Source organism: Phyllobates terribilis, unplaced genomic scaffold (genome assembly GCF_046119375.1).
Source record: "Phyllobates terribilis strain yellow unplaced genomic scaffold, ASM4611937v1 Scaffold_11__3_contigs__length_659146591, whole genome shotgun sequence".
NCBI lineage: Eukaryota > Metazoa > Chordata > Amphibia > Anura > Dendrobatidae > Phyllobates > Phyllobates terribilis.
The window spans coordinates 587,128,851-587,148,935 of NW_027362771.1; the positions used below are offsets into that span (position 1 = coordinate 587,128,851).

The 20,085-nt window shown below is 42.2% G+C and overlaps 1 protein-coding gene and 1 long non-coding RNA gene across 3 annotated transcripts in view; one reads left to right on the forward strand and one right to left on the reverse strand.

Annotated features, from left to right (window-relative positions):
- DENND1C (DENN domain containing 1C) overlaps positions 1–20,085 on the reverse strand; it is an 82,411-nt gene that overhangs the window by 33,667 nt on the left and 28,659 nt on the right. For both annotated transcript variants that reach the window (XM_073654374.1, XM_073654373.1), the window contains exons 4-7: positions 1,154–1,197; positions 492–541; positions 286–402; positions 46–115 (exon numbers count right to left, since the gene is read on the reverse strand). In XM_073654374.1, the coding sequence (XP_073510475.1) occupies positions 46–115; positions 286–402; positions 492–541; positions 1,154–1,197 (281 nt within the window). The remainder of the gene's footprint in view (positions 1–45; positions 116–285; positions 403–491; positions 542–1,153; positions 1,198–20,085) is intronic.
- Positions 15,665–16,941, forward strand: LOC141165375 (uncharacterized). The gene is made up of 3 exons (XR_012251150.1): positions 15,665–16,538; positions 16,686–16,797; positions 16,876–16,941. It is a non-coding gene; the product is annotated as an uncharacterized lncRNA (long non-coding RNA).

Consider the following 20,085-nt stretch of genomic DNA (forward strand, 5'->3'; position numbering starts at 1 on the left):
TGGAGTGGAGCTGTGGTCAGAAACACATGGAGACATATCCAGTACCTGATCCTTCACTAAGTGCTCTGCGATGTTATTGAGGAATTTGTAGAAGAGTTCAAACCATGGCAGACAGCTGAAAGGAGAGAGTCCTGGTCAATGTCAGATGAAATGTGCCCTGGACTGGTGAAGGCTCTGTTCACATCACGTTTAAGCCTTCTGTCCATCAATGGATGGCTCCCACATATCTCATTGTGTTACCAGTGACACCTATGGGCTTCATAGGTGTCACCTTGAGTCACTTACCTGAGGATGCAAGTGCAGTTTATGGCGTTTACAGACAGGCGGCAAAACCCAAAACGCTGGTAACCTTGAAGATCGGTGAGCGTAAAACTGAAGTGCTGGACGGATGAGTTCTGCCATCTGGATTATAGGGGCAAAGGTATTACGAGTAATCAGAGAAAAGCGTGAGGTGCTGGGGAAGAAATGAGGGGACATAATGGGATATTCACCTCTCCACATGGAAGGGGAAGCAGAACTTTGTCAGAGTCATCACAGAGTCCTAGGACACAAATAAGAAGAGATAATAAGCTCAGTGGCCGCCATTGATACTCTTCAGCACTGTTGTCCTTGGAGTTTGTTTATTCCACTTTACTTTGTGTGAGAACCCTGGCTTTCTATCACACCCAATAAATATACTAAGGCATTAATTGTCTACTTAACGAGGTCCATTTACTGTTGCCACTACTCCAATGATTCTAGAACAGTTTTTCTTTTTCTTCTGTGCCCCTACATTCCAAAGTTATACCCCTGGTAATAAAGATGCACATTCTCTTTTCAATCAACTGGGCGTATACCACAGAACTTCTCTGTGGGTGCGGCCATGTTTTGATTGGCCAGTGTCAGAGGAGAAAAAGCAAACGCCCTCGAAGAACTTCTGTGGTACACAACCGGTTGGTTGAAGGGAAAATTTGCATCTTTATTACCAGGGGGTATAACTTTGGAACGGAGGGGCACAGAAGGAAAAGAAAAACTGTTCCAGAAGGTTAAAAAAAACTGTGAAAGGTCCTATTTAAGAAAAGGGACGAAACCAGGAGGGTTCATTCTATGTACAGACTACATGTGGCATACTCACTCATCTGAGATCCACCACACATAGTGGCTTCTTTCTCACCTGGTCATCAAAATGTTCTGGGAATTGTCTTTTTAGCTCTGGATCTGAAATGGAGCATAGACATGAATAAGTAAGAGCCCAGATTTTAGGCTTGTGAAAGAAATACTGGGTTTCTGAAGCGACCACGGCAGTAAAGTGAACTGTAGTAACGCACACAGGACCTGAATGACGTTTACCTCTCAAATTTCAGATCTTCTGCCCAGAGAAAAACTTTTATTATCTTCACTAACTTTATCACATATAGCACAGGGAATTTTAGGAATTACTGATAATATTCCTAGTGGTCCAAAAGGTTAAGGGATTTGGACACCCCTTGTCATGCAAACATTTTCCTGTGTTCTTATTGGAATGAGCACATTGTATATTTTTAGTCTGAAGGAATCAAAACTAGGAAGGAACACATATGGAAACAGGGAGTAAAGAAACACCTGTGGTACCTGATTAACCCCCTTTTTCTCTGACGACAGCTTTACACCCCCTTGGCATTCTCTTAAGCAGCTTCATCAGGACATGGCTTGTCAAGAGTTAATTTCTGGATTCACTGTGCTGAGCCTATACCACAACTTGCCAGAATATAGCAAAAACCACTCAAGGAAGTAAAAAGAAAAGATAGTCTGTTATTACTTTAAGACATAAAGGTCAGTCAATCTGGAAAATTGCTAGAACCTTGAAGATATCCTCAAGTGAAGTCATAAAAACCATCAATAGCTGTGACAAAACTGACTCTTATGAGGACCGCCCCAAGAAAGGAAGACCAAGAATTACCTCTCTTACAGAGGATAAGTTCATCAAAGTTACCTGCTTCAGAAACCGCAAATTGTCTGCAACTCAGATAACAGCCATAAATAATGCACAGACATGAAGTAGCAGACACATCTCAATATCAACTGTCCAGAGGAGACTGTGAGAATCAGGTCTTTATAGTCATATTACTGCAAATAAGTCACTACTGAGAATAGGAAATAAGAAGAGACTTGTTTGTTCCAATAAACGCAAGGACTGGACATTAGACCAGAGGAAATCTGTGCTGTGCTCTGATGAGTCCACATTTGAGGTTTTTGGTACCAACCACTATGTGTTTGTGGTTGTGTCCAGTAGGTGAGTGGATGGTTTCTACATGTGTGGTGCCCACTGTGAAGCATGGAGGGGGAGGTGTGATGGTGTGGGGGGCTTTGCTGGTGACACTGTGCTGTGGGTGACTTATTACAAATTTCAGGCACATCACTCAACATGGCGACCACAGCATCCTGCAGCGACCATCATCCCATCTGGTTTGCACTTAGTGGGACCATCATTTGTGTTGCAACAGAACAATAACCCAAAACGCTTCTAGGCAATGTAGGGGCTATGTGACCAAGAAGCAGATGTCACATCTCCACCAGTATCTGCTCCTGCGACATCTGCTCCTCTCGCCAGGCACTACCATATTCATTCTGTGGGTGGCGCTGGTGATAGAAGAGACATTGGAACCAGAAGCTCTGGATGACACAGGCCACTTAGATTTGGGTGACTAGGACCTCCAGTGACGTCCAGTCTGGCAGTATGGGTCATGTGCTGTTGAATTGGAGTTATCAGCTACCCGCTCCAGTTATTTGGAGAGCACCACACTCTACTTAGCCTCCCAGCTTACTGCTGGAAGCTGCCAGACATCTCTGTGTGCTTCCCTGGTTTAGGTCTGTGGTACCTTTTCCTGTGATGCATTTGTGCTTTCCTGTTTTGACCTCGGTTTGTTATTGACGCTTCTCCTGCCTGACGATTTTTTAATCCTTCTTCCAGCTTGCGCCACCGAACAGCAGCTGACTCTGTGGCCCTTGCCCAGGGACAACTGTGTAAGTCCAGATCCCTTTTAGGGGTTAAAGGGTGAAGGCCAGGGCAACCCCAGGACTCTGAGAAACAGAGTAGCTTGCGCCAAGCCTGTTAGTGGTAGCCATTTTCGAGCTTCCAGGCGACCACTGATAGAGCCACCCTACAGGAGCAGGATGGAGGCTGTGCTAGATGACTTGGCCTCTACAATCACCAACCTCAACACAATGGAGATGGTTTAGGATGAGTTGGACTCAGAGTGAAGGAAAAGCCACTGACAAGTGATCATCACCTTTAGTGACTCCTTCATGTCTGTAGGAAGCCATTCCAGGTGACGGCCTAATGAAGCAGCTGAGAGGCAAGAAGGTGTAAAGCTGTGGTCAGAGGAAAAGAGTGTGACTAAAAGGAATCTAAGGGATAACATATATCCTGGTTTGTTTCACAGTTTCTCTACTCCTTGTTTCCATATGTGTTTTGCTGCCTTCAGTCTGAATCTGCAATGTGCACATTCCAATAAGAACAAGGAAAACCATTGCAAGAAGAGGTGTGTCCATTCATTTCTCATGTTCTTGTAGGTCCAGGGTGGATTAAAATTTTATACTAAAAATTCAAAGTGGTTTATGGTTTTCATACACATTAAGGCTGGTTTCACACATCCGTATATTTCCGGTACAGGAAAAACCGGTACCCGAGATATCCATGTCCCGTGTGTCTGTGTGTGTCACACGTGTGGCAACCGTATGCCGCATCAGGATCACACAGAACGGCGCCTGGGAATCAGCGCTACAGTTAGCCCTGTTCCCAAGCGCCGGGTGCTGAACACTGCCCTCATCATGGTTCCAGCCGGCGCTGTGATCCATGTAATCCATGCGACTGATCAGCATAGGAGCCGGGGAGAATGAGCTGCTGCAGCGAGCTGCTCCCGAGCTGCACTCAGTGAGTAACTGGACACCGCTCCTGAACTCAGCTCCGGGGCCTGCGGCTCATTCTCCCAGGCTCCTTGGTGTGAGAGGTCGCATGGATTACAGCGGGGGACACTTAGCACAGGTGAGTATATGGATTTTATTATTTTAATCTTATTTTTACACAGGGACACAGCGGGAGCAGACACTACTACCCTCATCATTGTCCCTGCTGGTGCTGATCGCAGCACGAGCAAGGAACCATGATGAGGGCAGTGTTCAGCACCGGCGCTTGGGAACAGTGCTGACTGTACACTGATTCCCAGGCTCCGGTCCAGGTCACACTGATGACACATAGATGTCATCTGTGTGTGTTCAGCGTGAGACACTTTTGCGGACAGTGCATCCGTAAAAAAATGGACATGTCAGCGTGTGGATCACACGTACACATGGTCTGTGGAGACACACTGACATGTGCGCAGACTCATTGATTTGAATGGGTCTACGTGTGTCAGTGTCTTCGGTACATGTGGAAACTGTCACCACCACACGTACTGGAGACACGGACGTGTGAAAAAGCCCTAATGCAAAGATTTTAGCAGGACCTGACAACTTGTGTCTCTCCAATGACAGCTGTTGTCGGGGGCATGATGTTATTTGTTCTTAAGGAAGATAAGTCGCTGTTAGAGGTGTCTGGCAGCAGCTTAGTATTGAATGCGCATGTACGCTCATCTGAACAGAGCAGTCATGTGTATTAGGGGAGTCAGGAGGAATAGCTGTGAGCCCAAAGCTCAGTTATTAAAAGTGTATGGGCAGCTTTAGAATAATGGAGTGGTTACAGGCTTTGTGCAGTTATCTAGCTTGTTAGCTAGTCAGTCTCCTGGCTTCTTCTTCCGTCATGTGGCATTAGGTCACCACTGCAGCCAATTAGCGGACACTGATTGGCTACAGTGGTTGCTGATGATCCCCTTGCAAGAAGAGAAAGCCAGGAGACGGGGGAGATTTTTTTTCTTAAATGCAAAGTTAAACCACTTTCTATATAGTGTTCATTAAAACATTTCTACTATTTTCCTCCTACAGAGTATCTGTAAATCTTTTATCTAGCCGAATGCTTTTCCATCAAAGCTTCTGCTCCTGTTTCTGATGGCTCTTGCTGGTCCCCTTTCCTTCTCTCAGTGTTAGAGATAGCAAGGTGGAGGAAATTGTACATAGATCTGCAGTGGAGAGGGAGCAAAAGCATGTACAGTCTCAGGGCAGAGAAAAGAGGCAAGGAGGAAACGAGATGGAGAGGAAATAAGTTTAGTGTTGGAGATTTGCTGATACAAGAAAACAAGTGAAGACAGCAGCCCCTAGATACACAAAGAGCTCACATCCAGCCTGTATTACAGGGAGGGACAGTCCTACAAAAGAAAATCAGAAACTTGAACCAGGCTGCAAACTGCTGAAAATGAATGAAGGAATGAATGGCGGCTGCCAGAAACAGTGCAAAAGTATTAAACAAAAATTACCACTAACACACATTATGTAAAAATAATTTTTCCATGTAAAATATGTCCATAGCCTTTAACGTAAAGAATAACCTTCATTTTATTTTTTATTTTTTCAGAAATCAATTGTACAAATGAAAATAAGAAACTTTGTAATATACTTTATTAGAGAAATCTTCTTCTGACTCCCCCTGGACTGATCTTTCATTTTAAAAATTCTCAATTCTTGGGTAAAATTTGCCTTCAGCAAATATAGATTTTCCCATTACTGAGATAGGAGATGACCGTTGGTGCTCATAAAGTTCTATGGAACTAGCAGCAGAATGTCTATGTCTGTCCCCAGCTCCTCCCCTCTCCATAGAATGTCATGCGTACCAACTGTCATCTCCTATCTCAGTAATGGGAAAATCTTCAGTGAATACTGATTTTTCCCATGAATTGAGAGTGAAAGATACAGATTTCTTGGATAAGATATTTAACAAAGTAAAAATTAGAATGACGGTTACTCTTTAATGGCTGCACATATGTAGCCTCCTAGACCTCTGGGTCCTGTACTAGTAGTTAGGGCCCATGATGACTTTATACACATTCTCTCAGTCACGGCTTAGATACAGCGGCTGAAAGCAATGCAGACTATCACGTACAGAATTTAGGACAGGAGGCGGTAGGTTCCTCTTTCTCTATTTGTGCTCAGATCTATTAAAATACCGAAAGTAGGAGAGGAAACAGTAAGGTAGGTCAGATAGATATCCTCAGATTGTAGAGGAACGCTTCCTCCGATTAGAGACGGTTCTCTAATTCATATACTATATATATATATATATATATATATATATATATATATATATATATAATATATATATGTGTGTGGAGTTTTTGGTAAGGTCATGTCCTCCACATCTGCTCCACATAGACATTACCGCAACCCGTGGAGCAGAGACACGAAATCTTACAATTTTGGCTACTCTGTCCTCTAGGGTTAAACTATTTTTTTTCTGCTGTATCTATCTCTGTGTTACAATGTATCAATGCAGGTACAATGTATCAGTCTGGCATTCAGGCCGTTGGGTATCTTCACACAGTGCATGACACTCTTTTTTAATACAGTCAATGAATGGGTAAAAAAGTAGCAAAAATGCTGAAAAAATTGACATTTTTTATTTAAAAAAAAAAGCAAAACACCACACCGCAGCTCAAAAAACCAAAGGAAAAAAAACGCACCCTGTGAATGAGATTTAAAAAATCTAATATATTTTGCTACTACTTTAAAATTCTAGATTTCTTTCTGTACAAAAATACTCATAGAAATAAAAATCAGCAAAAATGCTAAGTGTGAACATGTCCTAACAAATTCTCAGTAGGTCAGAACAGGGGTTTTTCTTTCCATTCACTGACAGCAAACAGGATTCCTGAATTAGTGACGACTTTAACATTGAGGGATACATTATCCCTAATACCCCAGCTGCTGCAGAACCTCATAATCCACACCCTAGGTAATACAGAACCTTTTAACCTCTTAGTGACTCGCATCAGTTTACATGATAATAAGTCTGAAATGTCTTAACATATCTCCGTGATTCCAAGATTTTTTATATATTTTGTGACACGTTGTACTTTATATTAGTGGTAAATTTAGCTCAATATGTTTTAAGTTTATTGATGAAAATATCAGAAATTTGACAAAATATTTAAAAAAAATTAGCAATTTTCAAGCTTTTAATTTTTAGACCCTGAAACCAGATAATTTCCCACATGTCTGTATTTTATGACAGAATCATTTTTTGAAACATCGGTTTATTTTGTAAGAAGGGTGAAAAGTTTAGCAGGAATTTTTAATTTTTTTTTATTTTTCAAGAACCTATTCATGTTTGAAGTGACTTTGAGGGGCCTATATATTGGAAAAAAATAAAAAAATTAAGCCATTTTAAAACACCGCACCCCTCGGCATATTCAAAACTGTTCGAACTTCCCGCTGTCAGGAAGTTTATTAACCCTTCAGGTTCTTCACAGGAATTAACGCAAAAGTGTGGTGCTAACGATATAACAGGCCACTGTCGGAGCAGAGGACAACCCCTTTAAGCAATCACAGGGTGCCTGTAGTTTCCACGGCAAGTAATGGCCTTTGGATCATCCAGCTACGGTGGCCTGTAAGGCTCTGCAATAATCAGGGTCTAGCAGGCGAAGAAGAAGTGTAACCGGATATTAGATCAGTGATCAGGCAAGTAAAAGTTAAAAGTCCGATATTGTGACTAAGTAAAAGAAAAAATGTGGATGGTGCGGAACAACTCCTGTGCCGCGGCTATGCCGGAGATGTAACTGTACGGCAGAATGGGGCAAACTACCTGCAATCTGCACGTACAGTTACATCAATGTGTGGGAAGGGGATAAAGAGTGACATGATAATCTCCATTTCTGTGGCAGCTGAGGCACACCTCCCAACTTTTGAAGAAGAGAAAGAGGGACAGATCATGCAGCGCATTGGTATGCATGCCCCCCTCAGACTCAATTCTGATATGCATGGCCCCCTCAGACCCAATCCAGGTATGCATGGCCCCCTCATCCCCAATAATGATATGCATGGCCACCTCATCCCCAATCCAGGTATGCATGGCCCCCTCATCCCCAATCCTGATATGCATGGCCCCCTCATCCCCAATCCAGGTATGCATGGCCCCCTACCCTGGTATTCATGACCTCCCATCACTGCACACATGAAAAAAATAAACACTTCTACTCACCTTCCTTCCTCCCCTCTGCTCCAGCGCTGCGTCCTGTCTGTCAGTTGCTGATCTCAGCATCTGAGCAGCGCATGACATCACAGCCATGCGCCCTTAGATAACGAGGTGAGCTGCGTGGATATTCACTCCTCTCCATGCCGGGACTATGGGCGTGGAGAGGAGTGAATAGTCACTCTCCTTAATAGCGCGCACTGTCAGCACGGCCGCAGCTCATGCTGCGGCTCCGCGATCCTCTGTACCCGCTACTAAAGAGAGTGAATATTCACTCTTCTCCACGCCCATGGGAGTGGAGAAGAGTAAATATTCAAGAGTTCTTAAGGGCGCTGGTGGGTATAATTAAGTTAACCTGCAGCACGTAGTAAGGGGCACCATATACCACATAAGCATAAAACCTAAAATAAACGAGATCTACTGCGCTGGTACACTCACTTTAAATGACAAGAGAGGTTAAGAAGATAAAAGGAAAAATTTTTTTATTTTTATTTATACAAAACTGGTTAAAATAAGGATAAAATATGAGGCTAAAATTCCCAGAAGAAGCGAGGTTCCGTGGAGGAATATGAACGAAATATCAGTGGATTATTCTCGGTATATCCAGGACGTACAGGTACCTGTGAAGGGTATATATACTATGATAAGTATAGGAATAGTTGGCGAATTATCTTATTAATATATAGAGATTTTAGTTACCTGAAAGGTAATTAGATGGTGGAAGAATAATCACATATGGATGCCTCTGGCTAGTTCTCTTGAACCTGTCTGCTGTGAGTAAAAGAAGGGGGGCTAATTATTAAGAGACAGGGTATTACCACGTTTAGAGTTTGAGTTGGGTATTTTACCTGTATAGTAGAAATCTTAAATAAGTGGAAAGGTCTGTATATATCTGGTAGGATTAGGGGGTTACTCCCGTGGGTTATTGCAGAGACTATAGGGTACTAGAAAGTGGGAATAGAAAATTAAAACGTTAAAACGTATATAGGTCTAGGTAGCACACTTTTCACAGTTTGTCTTACCCGTAGGGAAGTAGTTTTGTGGATCTAGAGGGTAGTAGTTGTCTAATGGTGGTGGATGTAGTCACAGTATAGTCATCCAGACTAGTGTAGTCATCGAGATTAGTTATACCACCTAGGGGAGCTATGTGTCAATGATGGTTATTATAAATAATAATTATTATAAATACAGTACTCATAGGTAAAAAGAAGGGTAAGATGATCTCTTATATATATATATATAGAGTTACGTACTGCTGCAATAGAATGAGAAGTCTTACCACTAGTGGCTCTGTGTGATGGAAAAAGAATCAGCTGTGGAGTAGGTTGAGCTGTATAGAAAAAATCCTGGTTCGTAGCAATAGATAGAGAGCGCTGGTACGTGCTTTGTAGCTGTTTCTTTCGACGGTGGTGGTGGTAAGTATTTCTTGGGGCGGTGGAGTCTGTCGTGCATGCATGTGTAGTCCCGGATGGGTACGTGTTGCTGGAGTTGTTACCTTTGTCGGCGTCCTGGTTAGAAGGCTTGCTTCGTGGGGACGGGACTGCTGGATGTCAGGGCTGAGGGCGTCGGAGTCCCGGCCGGAGACTCCGGCACCTGCGTGCAGCACCCGAGGAAAGAAAGATGATGATCTCAGTAGGACCTGCGTTGCGTAAGGTCCTACTAGTCACGTGACTGGGAGACGGAGAGCAGGAGAGGCCACACTTCCTACGCGTTTCGGATACTACGGTATCCTTCGTCAGGGATGGTCATGATTCTCACTGCTCTCATTATATACCCGCCAGAGCTTCTGGGAGGTGTTTGTAGTTAATTATCATTAAAAGCAAAAAGTTCAATTCCGGTGTTTAGGCCCCTTGGCCTCAAAGAGTCCATCTTAAATATCCATTCTGTTTCCTTTTTAGACATTTGTTTAATGTAATTGCCATTCCTCCAGTTTTTTTGGATAATCTGTATCCCTGTAATTTCCATGTCTTTTATGGATCCTTTGTGCTTATCTTTAAAATGCTTGGATAGGGGATGTCCCTCAAATTTATTTTTGATATTTCTAACGTGTTCACTGATCCTTTTATTGAGAGCCCGTATGGTCCGCCCAACATATAATTTTTTACATGGACACTTTAACCCATATATCACACCTTTAGTGGTGCACGTGATCTGGTCTTTTATGGGGAATTTTATAAGTCCATGAGAGATGTGGCTTTGTTTTTTTGTGTGTAGAGCTTTACATATTTTACAGTCTCTACATGGAAAGAAGCCCACAGTATCTGTTGGGTGGAGGGGCTGTGGATTTTTGATTGTCGGTGCCACTTTCATGCCAATGTTTTTAGCTTTCTTAAAAATAAATTGGGGGTATGGAGGTATCAAATCCCCAATTATCTTATCATCCTTTAAAGTGTCCCAGTGTTTTTGGATGATAGTTTTAAGTATATTAGAGTTGGAGTTGTAGGTGGTGATAATGGGCACTTCAAGTGTGGGTTCCATACGTATGGGGCGGTTCGTATTCTTGGAGTTATTAGTTGTTAATAATTGGCCGCGTGGAATTGTTTTAATCTGATTTTTGGTTTTTAGTAGAAAGTCTTGTTGGTACCCTTTGACAGTAAATTTATCTGTGAGGAGATTCGCCTCTTCGTTAAAATCTGATGTTTTTGAGCAATTCCTGCGTAATCTTACATATTGGCTCTTTGGTACATTTAGGAGCCATCTGGGTAGATGACAACTATCTAAATGGATATATCCATTTGTATCCGTGGGTTTAAAAAAGGTGTTAGTACATAGTTGTTCATTATCAATGAAGATGTTTAAGTCCAGAAAGTTGACTTGTTCTTTGCTAATGGAGGCAGTAAATTTCAAGAAGTATTCATTTTGATTAATATCCTCTAAAAATTGGTCTAGGGCTGGTGGGCTGCCTGACCAGATGAAGAGGATATCATCTATAAACCGACGCCATAAGACTAGGTTAGAACGTAGGTGTCCTTCTGGGTAAATGTTAGAATGTTCCCACATACCCACATATAGATTTGCATAACTAGGTGCAAATCTCGTGCCCATAGCGGTACCCCACCTCTGGGTATAGTAGTTCTTACCATATTTGAAAGAGTTGTGATTCAAGATGAAGTACATACATTCCTCTATGAAGTGAATTTGTGTGTCTGGTATATTACTTAGCTTTTTTAGAAAGAATGTAGTGGCTTCACAGCCTTTGTGATGCTGAATCACCGTGTAAAGGGAGGTAATGTCCAATGTACCTAGGATATAATGTTTTTGCCATTGAATTTGGCTTAGCAATTGAAGAGCATGTTTTGTGTCCTTCAGGTGGGCAGGTAATTGTGGTACTAAAGATTGAATATGGCGATCCACATATCTTGAAAGATTGGAGGTGAGGCTCTGGATACCGGATATAATAGGTCTACCTGGGGGGTTCACTAGGGATTTGTGTATTTTAGGGAGGTGATAGAAGATTGGTGTTCTGGGGTGGAGGGTCTGTATATAATCAAACTCATTTTTGTTTAGGAAACCTTCATTGAGGCCTTTTTCAAGGAGAACTTTCATTTCTCTTAGATGTTCTCTAGTAGGGTCCTCTTTTAGTAGTTCGTATGTACGGGTGTCGTTAAGAAGTCGCATAGCTTCCGCATGATATTGAGAGTAGTCCAGAATTACTATGCCTCCTCCTTTGTCCGCTGGGCGTATGGCGATATTTTCGTTATTAGCCAAACTATGCATTGCTGTGCGTTCCTTGTTGCTGAGGTTATTTTTAAACCTCATGCATTTTTTCTCACTGATTCTTCTAATATCATCCACGACATTTTTTTGGAAGGTTTCCATTGATTCTGAATATTCATGGATAGGGTGAAAATTGGATTTTTTCTTTAGATCTGTGTGTATGAACATAGAATCTGCAGATGTAGAAAACGTAGTTGGACATGTTTTTTTCTTGAGAAAATGTTTTTTAAGAGCTAGATTACGCATGAATTTTTTTACTCCTATGAAGGCATCAAATTTATTGAATTTTGTGGATGGGGCATATTTTAACCCCTTATTTAATAGTTGTATTTCATTTGGTTGGAGAATGTATTGACTTAAATTGAAAATTGATGTAGTTTTTGTTGTGTTTAATTCCTGAGATTGTATCTTTTTCTTTTTGGCGAATTTCCTCCCCCTACAGCCCCTCTGACGTTTCCTCGATTGGCCACACGAAAAAAATCCGTGGTAGTCGGTCTTTTTCTAACTTGTGGATGTTGGGGATTTCTATCTTTGGGTCTGGTATCGGTATTTATATGATTGATAGTATTCTGAGAGGGCAAGTGGGTAGATGTAGAGGGTAAGGAGAGAAGGGGGGGAGGGGGAGGAGGAGAGGGAGAGGGAGGGGAAGAGAGGAGGGGGAGAGGAGGTGATTCTCCTATGTTATGTAGTGCCCTGTATCTATTGTGAATAGAAATGGGGGTCCCGATATTATTTAGATCTGGTTCCTGGTTATTAGGTGTTTCTCTATTCCTTGGGGTGGTGTTGCGTTGGTTGTCATCTTCAGGAGTTGGATGTATACAGAAGTCTTCTGAGTTGGTTATAGGGCTAGTTGGACTGGCATCTATTTGGTCAATGATCTTGTAACCATTCTCTGTAATTAATTCACTTAGAGTGGGTTCAGGGATGCAGTCCCTGCCAAATTTTTTGCGTTTCTTTTCAATGATTTCTTGTTCTTTATTATCTATTCTAATTATAATATTTTTAGATAATTTGATAATAGCTGGGTGGTTCTGGTGGGGTTTAATGGTTCGAAATAGTTTAGAGATTTTACTCTTACTTTCCATAAGTTGCTGTTTCCTTTTCTCTATAATGAATATTACAGCTTGTTTAGAGAAAGACATAGGTGATCCAACAACCTTAACTGAGTGGGAAGACATGTTTAAATCTTTCTCTAAACAAGCTGTAATATTCATTATAGAGAAAAGGAAACAGCAACTTATGGAAAGTAAGAGTAAAATCTCTAAACTATTTCGAACCATTAAACCCCACCAGAACCACCCAGCTATTATCAAATTATCTAAAAATATTATAATTAGAATAGATAATAAAGAACAAGAAATCATTGAAAAGAAACGCAAAAAATTTGGCAGGGACTGCATCCCTGAACCCACTCTAAGTGAATTAATTACAGAGAATGGTTACAAGATCATTGACCAAATAGATGCCAGTCCAACTAGCCCTATAACCAACTCAGAAGACTTCTGTATACATCCAACTCCTGAAGATGACAACCAACGCAACACCACCCCAAGGAATAGAGAAACACCTAATAACCAGGAACCAGATCTAAATAATATCGGGACCCCCATTTCTATTCACAATAGATACAGGGCACTACATAACATAGGAGAATCACCTCCTCTCCCCCTCCTCTCTTCCCCTCCCTCTCCCTCTCCTCCTCCCCCTCCCCCCCTTCTCTCCTTACCCTCTACATCTACCCACTTGCCCTCTCAGAATACTATCAATCATATAAATACCGATACCAGACCCAAAGATAGAAATCCCCAACATCCACAAGTTAGAAAAAGACCGACTACCACGGATTTTTTTCGTGTGGCCAATCGAGGAAACGTCAGAGGGGCTGTAGGGGGAGGAAATTCGCCAAAAAGAAAAAGATACAATCTCAGGAATTAAACACAACAAAAACTACATCAATTTTCAATTTAAGTCAATACATTCTCCAACCAAATGAAATACAACTATTAAATAAGGGGTTAAAATATGCCCCATCCACAAAATTCAATAAATTTGATGCCTTCATAGGAGTAAAAAAATTCATGCGTAATCTAGCTCTTAAAAAACATTTTCTCAAGAAAAAAACATGTCCAACTACGTTTTCTACATCTGCAGATTCTATGTTCATACACACAGATCTAAAGAAAAAATCCAATTTTCACCCTATCCATGAATATTCAGAATCAATGGAAACCTTCCAAAAAAATGTCGTGGATGATATTAGAAGAATCAGTGAGAAAAAATGCATGAGGTTTAAAAATAACCTCAGCAACAAGGAACGCACAGCAATGCATAGTTTGGCTAATAACGAAAATATCGCCATACGCCCAGCGGACAAAGGAGGAGGCATAGTAATTCTGGACTACTCTCAATATCATGCGGAAGCTATGCGACTTCTTAACGACACCCGTACATACGAACTACTAAAAGAGGACCCTACTAGAGAACATCTAAGAGAAATGAAAGTTCTCCTTGAAAAAGGCCTCAACAAAAATGAGTTTGATTATATACAGACCCTCCACCCCAGAACACCAATCTTCTATCACCTCCCTAAAATACACAAATCCCTAGTGAACCCCCCAGGTAGACCTATTATATCCGGTATCCAGAGCCTCACCTCCAATCTTTCAAGATATGTGGATCGCCATATTCAATCTTTAGTACCACAATTACCTGCCCACCTGAAGGACACAAAACATGCTCTTCAATTGCTAAGCCAAATTCAATGGCAAAAACATTATATCCTAGGTACATTGGACATTACCTCCCTTTACACGGTGATTCAGCATCACAAAGGCTGTGAAGCCACTACGTTCTTTCTAAAAAAGCTAAGTAATATACCAGACACACAAATTCACTTCATAGAGGAATGTATGTACTTCATCTTGAATCACAACTCTTTCAAATATGGTAAGAACTACTATACCCAGAGGTGGGGTACCGCTATGGGCACGAGATTTGCACCTAGTTATGCAAATCTATATGTGGGTATGTGGGAACATTCTAACATTTACCCAGAAGGACACCTACGTTCTAACCTAGTCTTATGGCGTCGGTTTATAGATGATATCCTCTTCATCTGGTCAGGCAGCCCACCAGCCCTAGACCAATTTTTAGAGGATATTAATCAAAATGAATACTTCTTGAAATTTACTGCCTCCATTAGCAAAGAACAAGTCAACTTTCTGGACTTAAACATCTTCATTGATAATGAACAACTATGTACTAACACCTTTTTTAAACCCACGGATACAAATGGATATATCCATTTAGATAGTTGTCATCTACCCAGATGGCTCCTAAATGTACCAAAGAGCCAATATGTAAGATTACGCAGGAATTGCTCAAAAACATCAGATTTTAACGAAGAGGCGAATCTCCTCACAGATAAATTTACTGTCAAAGGGTACCAACAAGACTTTCTACTAAAAACCAAAAATCAGATTAAAACAATTCCACGCGGCCAATTATTAACAACTAATAACTCCAAGAATACGAACCGCCCCATACGTATGGAACCCACACTTGAAGTGCCCATTATCACCACCTACAACTCCAACTCTAATATACTTAAAACTATCATCCAAAAACACTGGGACACTTTAAAGGATGATAAGATAATTGGGGATTTGATACCTCCATACCCCCAATTTATTTTTAAGAAAGCTAAAAACATTGGCATGAAAGTGGCACCGACAATCAAAAATCCACAGCCCCTCCACCCAACAGATACTGTGGGCTTCTTTCCATGTAGAGACTGTAAAATATGTAAAGCTCTACACACAAAAAAACAAAGCCACATCTCTCATGGACTTATAAAATTCCCCATAAAAGACCAGATCACGTGCACCACTAAAGGTGTGATATATGGGTTAAAGTGTCCATGTAAAAAATTATATGTTGGGCGGACCATACGGGCTCTCAATAAAAGGATCAGTGAACACGTTAGAAATATCAAAAATAAATTTGAGGGACATCCCCTATCCAAGCATTTTAAAGATAAGCACAAAGGATCCATAAAAGACATGGAAATTACAGGGATACAGATTATCCAAAAAAACTGGAGGAATGGCAATTACATTAAACAAATGTCTAAAAAGGAAACAGAATGGATATTTAAGATGGACTCTTTGAGGCCAAGGGGCCTAAACACCGGAATTGAACTTTTTGCTTTTAATGATAATTAACTACAAACACCTCCCAGAAGCTCTGGCGGGTATATAATGAGAGCAGTGAGAATCATGACCATCCCTGACGAAGGATACCGTAGTATCCGAAACGCGTAGGAAGTGTGGCCTCTCCTGCTCTCCGTCTCCCAGTCACGTGACTAGTAGGACCTTACGCAACGCAGGTCCTACTGAGATCATCATCTTTCTTTCCTCGGGTGCTGCACGCAGGTGCCGGAGTCTCCGGCCGGGACTCCGACGCCCTCAGCCCTGACATCCAGCAGTCCCGTCCCCACGAAGCAAGCCTTCTAACCAGGACGCCGACAAAGGTAACAACTCCAGCAACACGTACCCATCCGGGACTACACGTGCATGCACGACAGACTCCACCGCCCCAAGAAATACTTACCACCACCACCGTCGAAAGAAACAGCTACAAAGCACGTACCAGCGCTCTCTATCTATTGCTACGAACCAGGATTTTTTCTATACAGCTCAACCTACTCCACAGCTGATTCTTTTTCCATCACACAGAGCCACTAGTGGTAAGACTTCTCATTCTATTGCAGCAGTACGTAACTCTATATATATATATATATAAGAGATCATCTTACCCTTCTTTTTACCTATGAGTACTGTATTTATAATAATTATTATTTATAATAACCATCATTGACACATAGCTCCCCTAGGTGGTATAACTAATCTCGATGACTACACTAGTCTGGATGACTATACTGTGACTACATCCACCACCATTAGACAACTACTACCCTCTAGATCCACAAAACTACTTCCCTACGGGTAAGACAAACTGTGAAAAGTGTGCTACCTAGACCTATATACGTTTTAACGTTTTAATTTTCTATTCCCACTTTCTAGTACCCTATAGTCTCTGCAATAACCCACGGGAGTAACCCCCTAATCCTACCAGATATATACAGACCTTTCCACTTATTTAAGATTTCTACTATACAGGTAAAATACCCAACTCAAACTCTAAACGTGGTAATACCCTGTCTCTTAATAATTAGCCCCCCTTCTTTTACTCACAGCTGACAGGTTCAAGAGAACTAGCCAGAGGCATCCATATGTGATTATTCTTCCACCATCTAATTACCTTTCAGGTAACTAAAATCTCTATATATTAATAAGATAATTCGCCAACTATTCCTATACTTATCATAGTATATATACCCTTCACAGGTACCTGTACGTCCTGGATATACCGAGAATAATCCACTGATATTTCGTTCATATTCCTCCACGGAACCTCGCTTCTTCTGGGAATTTTAGCCTCATATTTTATCCTTATTTTAACCAGTTTTGTATAAATAAAAATAAAAAAATTTTTCCTTTTATCTTCTTAACCTCTCGTGTCATTTAAAGTGAGTGTACCAGCGCAGTAGATCTCGTTTATTTTAAGAGTAAATATTCATTCTCTCTAATAGCGGGCACATAGGATCGCTGAGCAGCAGCAGGAAACCGGTGGCTGTGATTGACAGTGTGAGCTATTAAGGAGAGTGAATATTAATTTTCTTTAGCAGCAGGCACATGTCGTAGCTGCAGTTGCCGGCTACTACCTGTGTACACTGCTCCACCGCTGCGACCCCCCCACCACTCTCCACAGCCAGGAGAACAGCTGAGATGTGACGGGAGGGGGACTGAGCCCTCAAAGCGGGACAGTCCCGCCAAAAATGGGACGATTGAGAGCTATAGCTGTGGTGTATTATGAGGTTCTGCAGCAGCTGAAGTGTATTATGAGGCTCTGCATCAGCTGAAGTGTGTATTATGAGGCTCTGCAGCAGCTGAAGTGTATTATGAGGCTCTGCAGCAGCTGAGGTGTATTATGAGGTTCTGCATCAGCTGAGGTGTATTATGAGGTTCTGCAGCAGCTGAGGTGTATTATGAGGCTCTGCAGCAGCTGAGGTGTATTATGAGGTTCTGCATCAGCTGAGGTGTATTATGAGGCTCTGCAGCAGCTGAGGTGTATTATGAGGTTCTGCAGCAGCTGAGGTGTATTATGAGATTCTGCAGCAGCTGAGGTGTATTATGAGATTCTGCAGCAGCTGAGGTGTATTATGAGGTTCTGCAGCAGCTGAGGTGTGTATAATGAGGCTCTGCAGCAGCTGAGGTGTATTATGAGGCTCTGCATCAGCTGAGGTGTATTATGAGATTCTGCAGCAGCTGAGGTGTATTATGAGGTTCTGCAGCAGCTGAAGTGTGTATTATGAGGTTCTGCAGCAGCTGATGTGTATTATGAGATTCTGCATCAGCTGAGGTGTATTATGAGGTTCTGCAGTAGCTGAGGTGTATTATGAGGTTCTGCAGCAGCTGAGGTGTGTATAATGAGGCTCTGCAGCAGCTGAGGTGTATTATGAGGCTCTGCATCAGCTGAAGTGTGTATTATGAGGCTCTGCAGCAGCTGATGTGTATTATGAGATTCTGCAGCAGCTGAAGTGTATTATGAGGTTCTGCAGCAGCTGAGGTGTATGATGAGATTCTGCAGCAGCTGAGGTGTATTATGAGGCTCTGCATCAGCTGAAGTGTGTATTATGAGGCTCTGCAGCAGCTGATGTGAATTATGAGATTCTGCAGCAGCTGAGGTGTATTATGAGGCTCTGCATCAGCTGAAGTGTGTATTATGAGGCTCTGCATCAGCTGAGGTGTATTATGAGATTCTGCAGCAGCTGAGGTGTATTATGAGGCTCTGCATCAGCTGAAGTGTGTATTATGAGGCTCTGCAGCAGCTGATGTGAATTATGAGATTCTGCATCAGCTGAGGTGTATTATGAGGTTCTGCAGTAGCTGAGGTGTATTATGAGGTTCTGCAGCAGCTGAGGTGTGTATAATGAGGCTCTGCAGCAGCTGAGGTGTATTATGAGGTTCTGCAGCAGCTGAGGTGTATTATGAGGTTCTGCAGCAGCTGAGGTGTATTATGAGGTTCTGCAGCAGCTGAGATGTATAATGAGGCTCTGCAGCAGCTGAGGTGTATGATGAGGTTCTGCAGCAGCTGAGGTGTATTATGAGGTTGTGCAGCAGCTGAGATGTATTATGTTCTACAGCAACTGAGGTGTATTATGAGGCTCTGCAGCAACTGAGGTATATTATGAGGTTCTGCAGCAGCTGAGGTGTATTATGAGGTTCTGCAGCAGCTGAGGTGTATTATGACGCTCTGCAGCAGCTGAGCTGTATTATGAGGTTCTGCAGCAGCTGAGGTGTATTATGAGGCTCTGCAGCAGCTGAGGTGTATTATGAGGTTGTGCAGCAGCTGAGATGTATTATGAGGTTCTGCAGCAGCTGAGGTGTATTATGAGGTTGTGCAGCAGCTGAGATGTATTATGTTCTACAGCAACTGAGGTGTATTATGAGGCTCTGCAGCAACTGAGGTATATTATGAGGTTCTGCAGCAGCTGAGGTGTATTATGAGGTTCTGCAGCAGCTGAGGTGTATTATGACGCTCTGCAGCAACTGAGGTATATTATGAGGCTCTGCAGCAACTGAGGTGTATTATGAGGTTCTGCAGCAGCTGAGGTGTATTATGAGGTTCTGCAGCAGCTGAGGTGTATTATGAGGTTCTGCAGCAGCTGAGGTGTACTATGAGGTTCTGCATCAGCTGAGGTGCATTATGAGGTTCTGCAGCAGCTGAGGTGTATTATGAGGCTCTGCAGCAGCTGAGGTGTATTATGAGGTTGTGCAGCAGCTGAGATGTATTATGTTCTGCAGCAACTGAGGTGTATTATGAGGTTCTGCAGCAGCTGAAGTGTATTATGAGGTACTGCAGCAGCTGAGGTGTATTATGAGGTTCTGCAGCAGCTGAGGTGTATTATGAGGTACTGCAGCAGCTGAGGTGTATTATGAGGTTTTGCAGCAGCTGAAGTGTATTATGAGGTTCTGCAGCAGCTGAGGTGTATTATGAGGTTCTGCAGCAGCTGAGGTGTATTATGAAGCTCTGCAGCAGCTGAGGTGTATTATGAGGTTCAGCAGCAGCTGAGGTGTATTATGAGGTTCTGCAGCAGCTGAGGTGTATTATGAGGTTCTGCAGCAGCTGAGGTGTGTTATGAAGCTCTGCAGCAACTGAGGTGTATTATG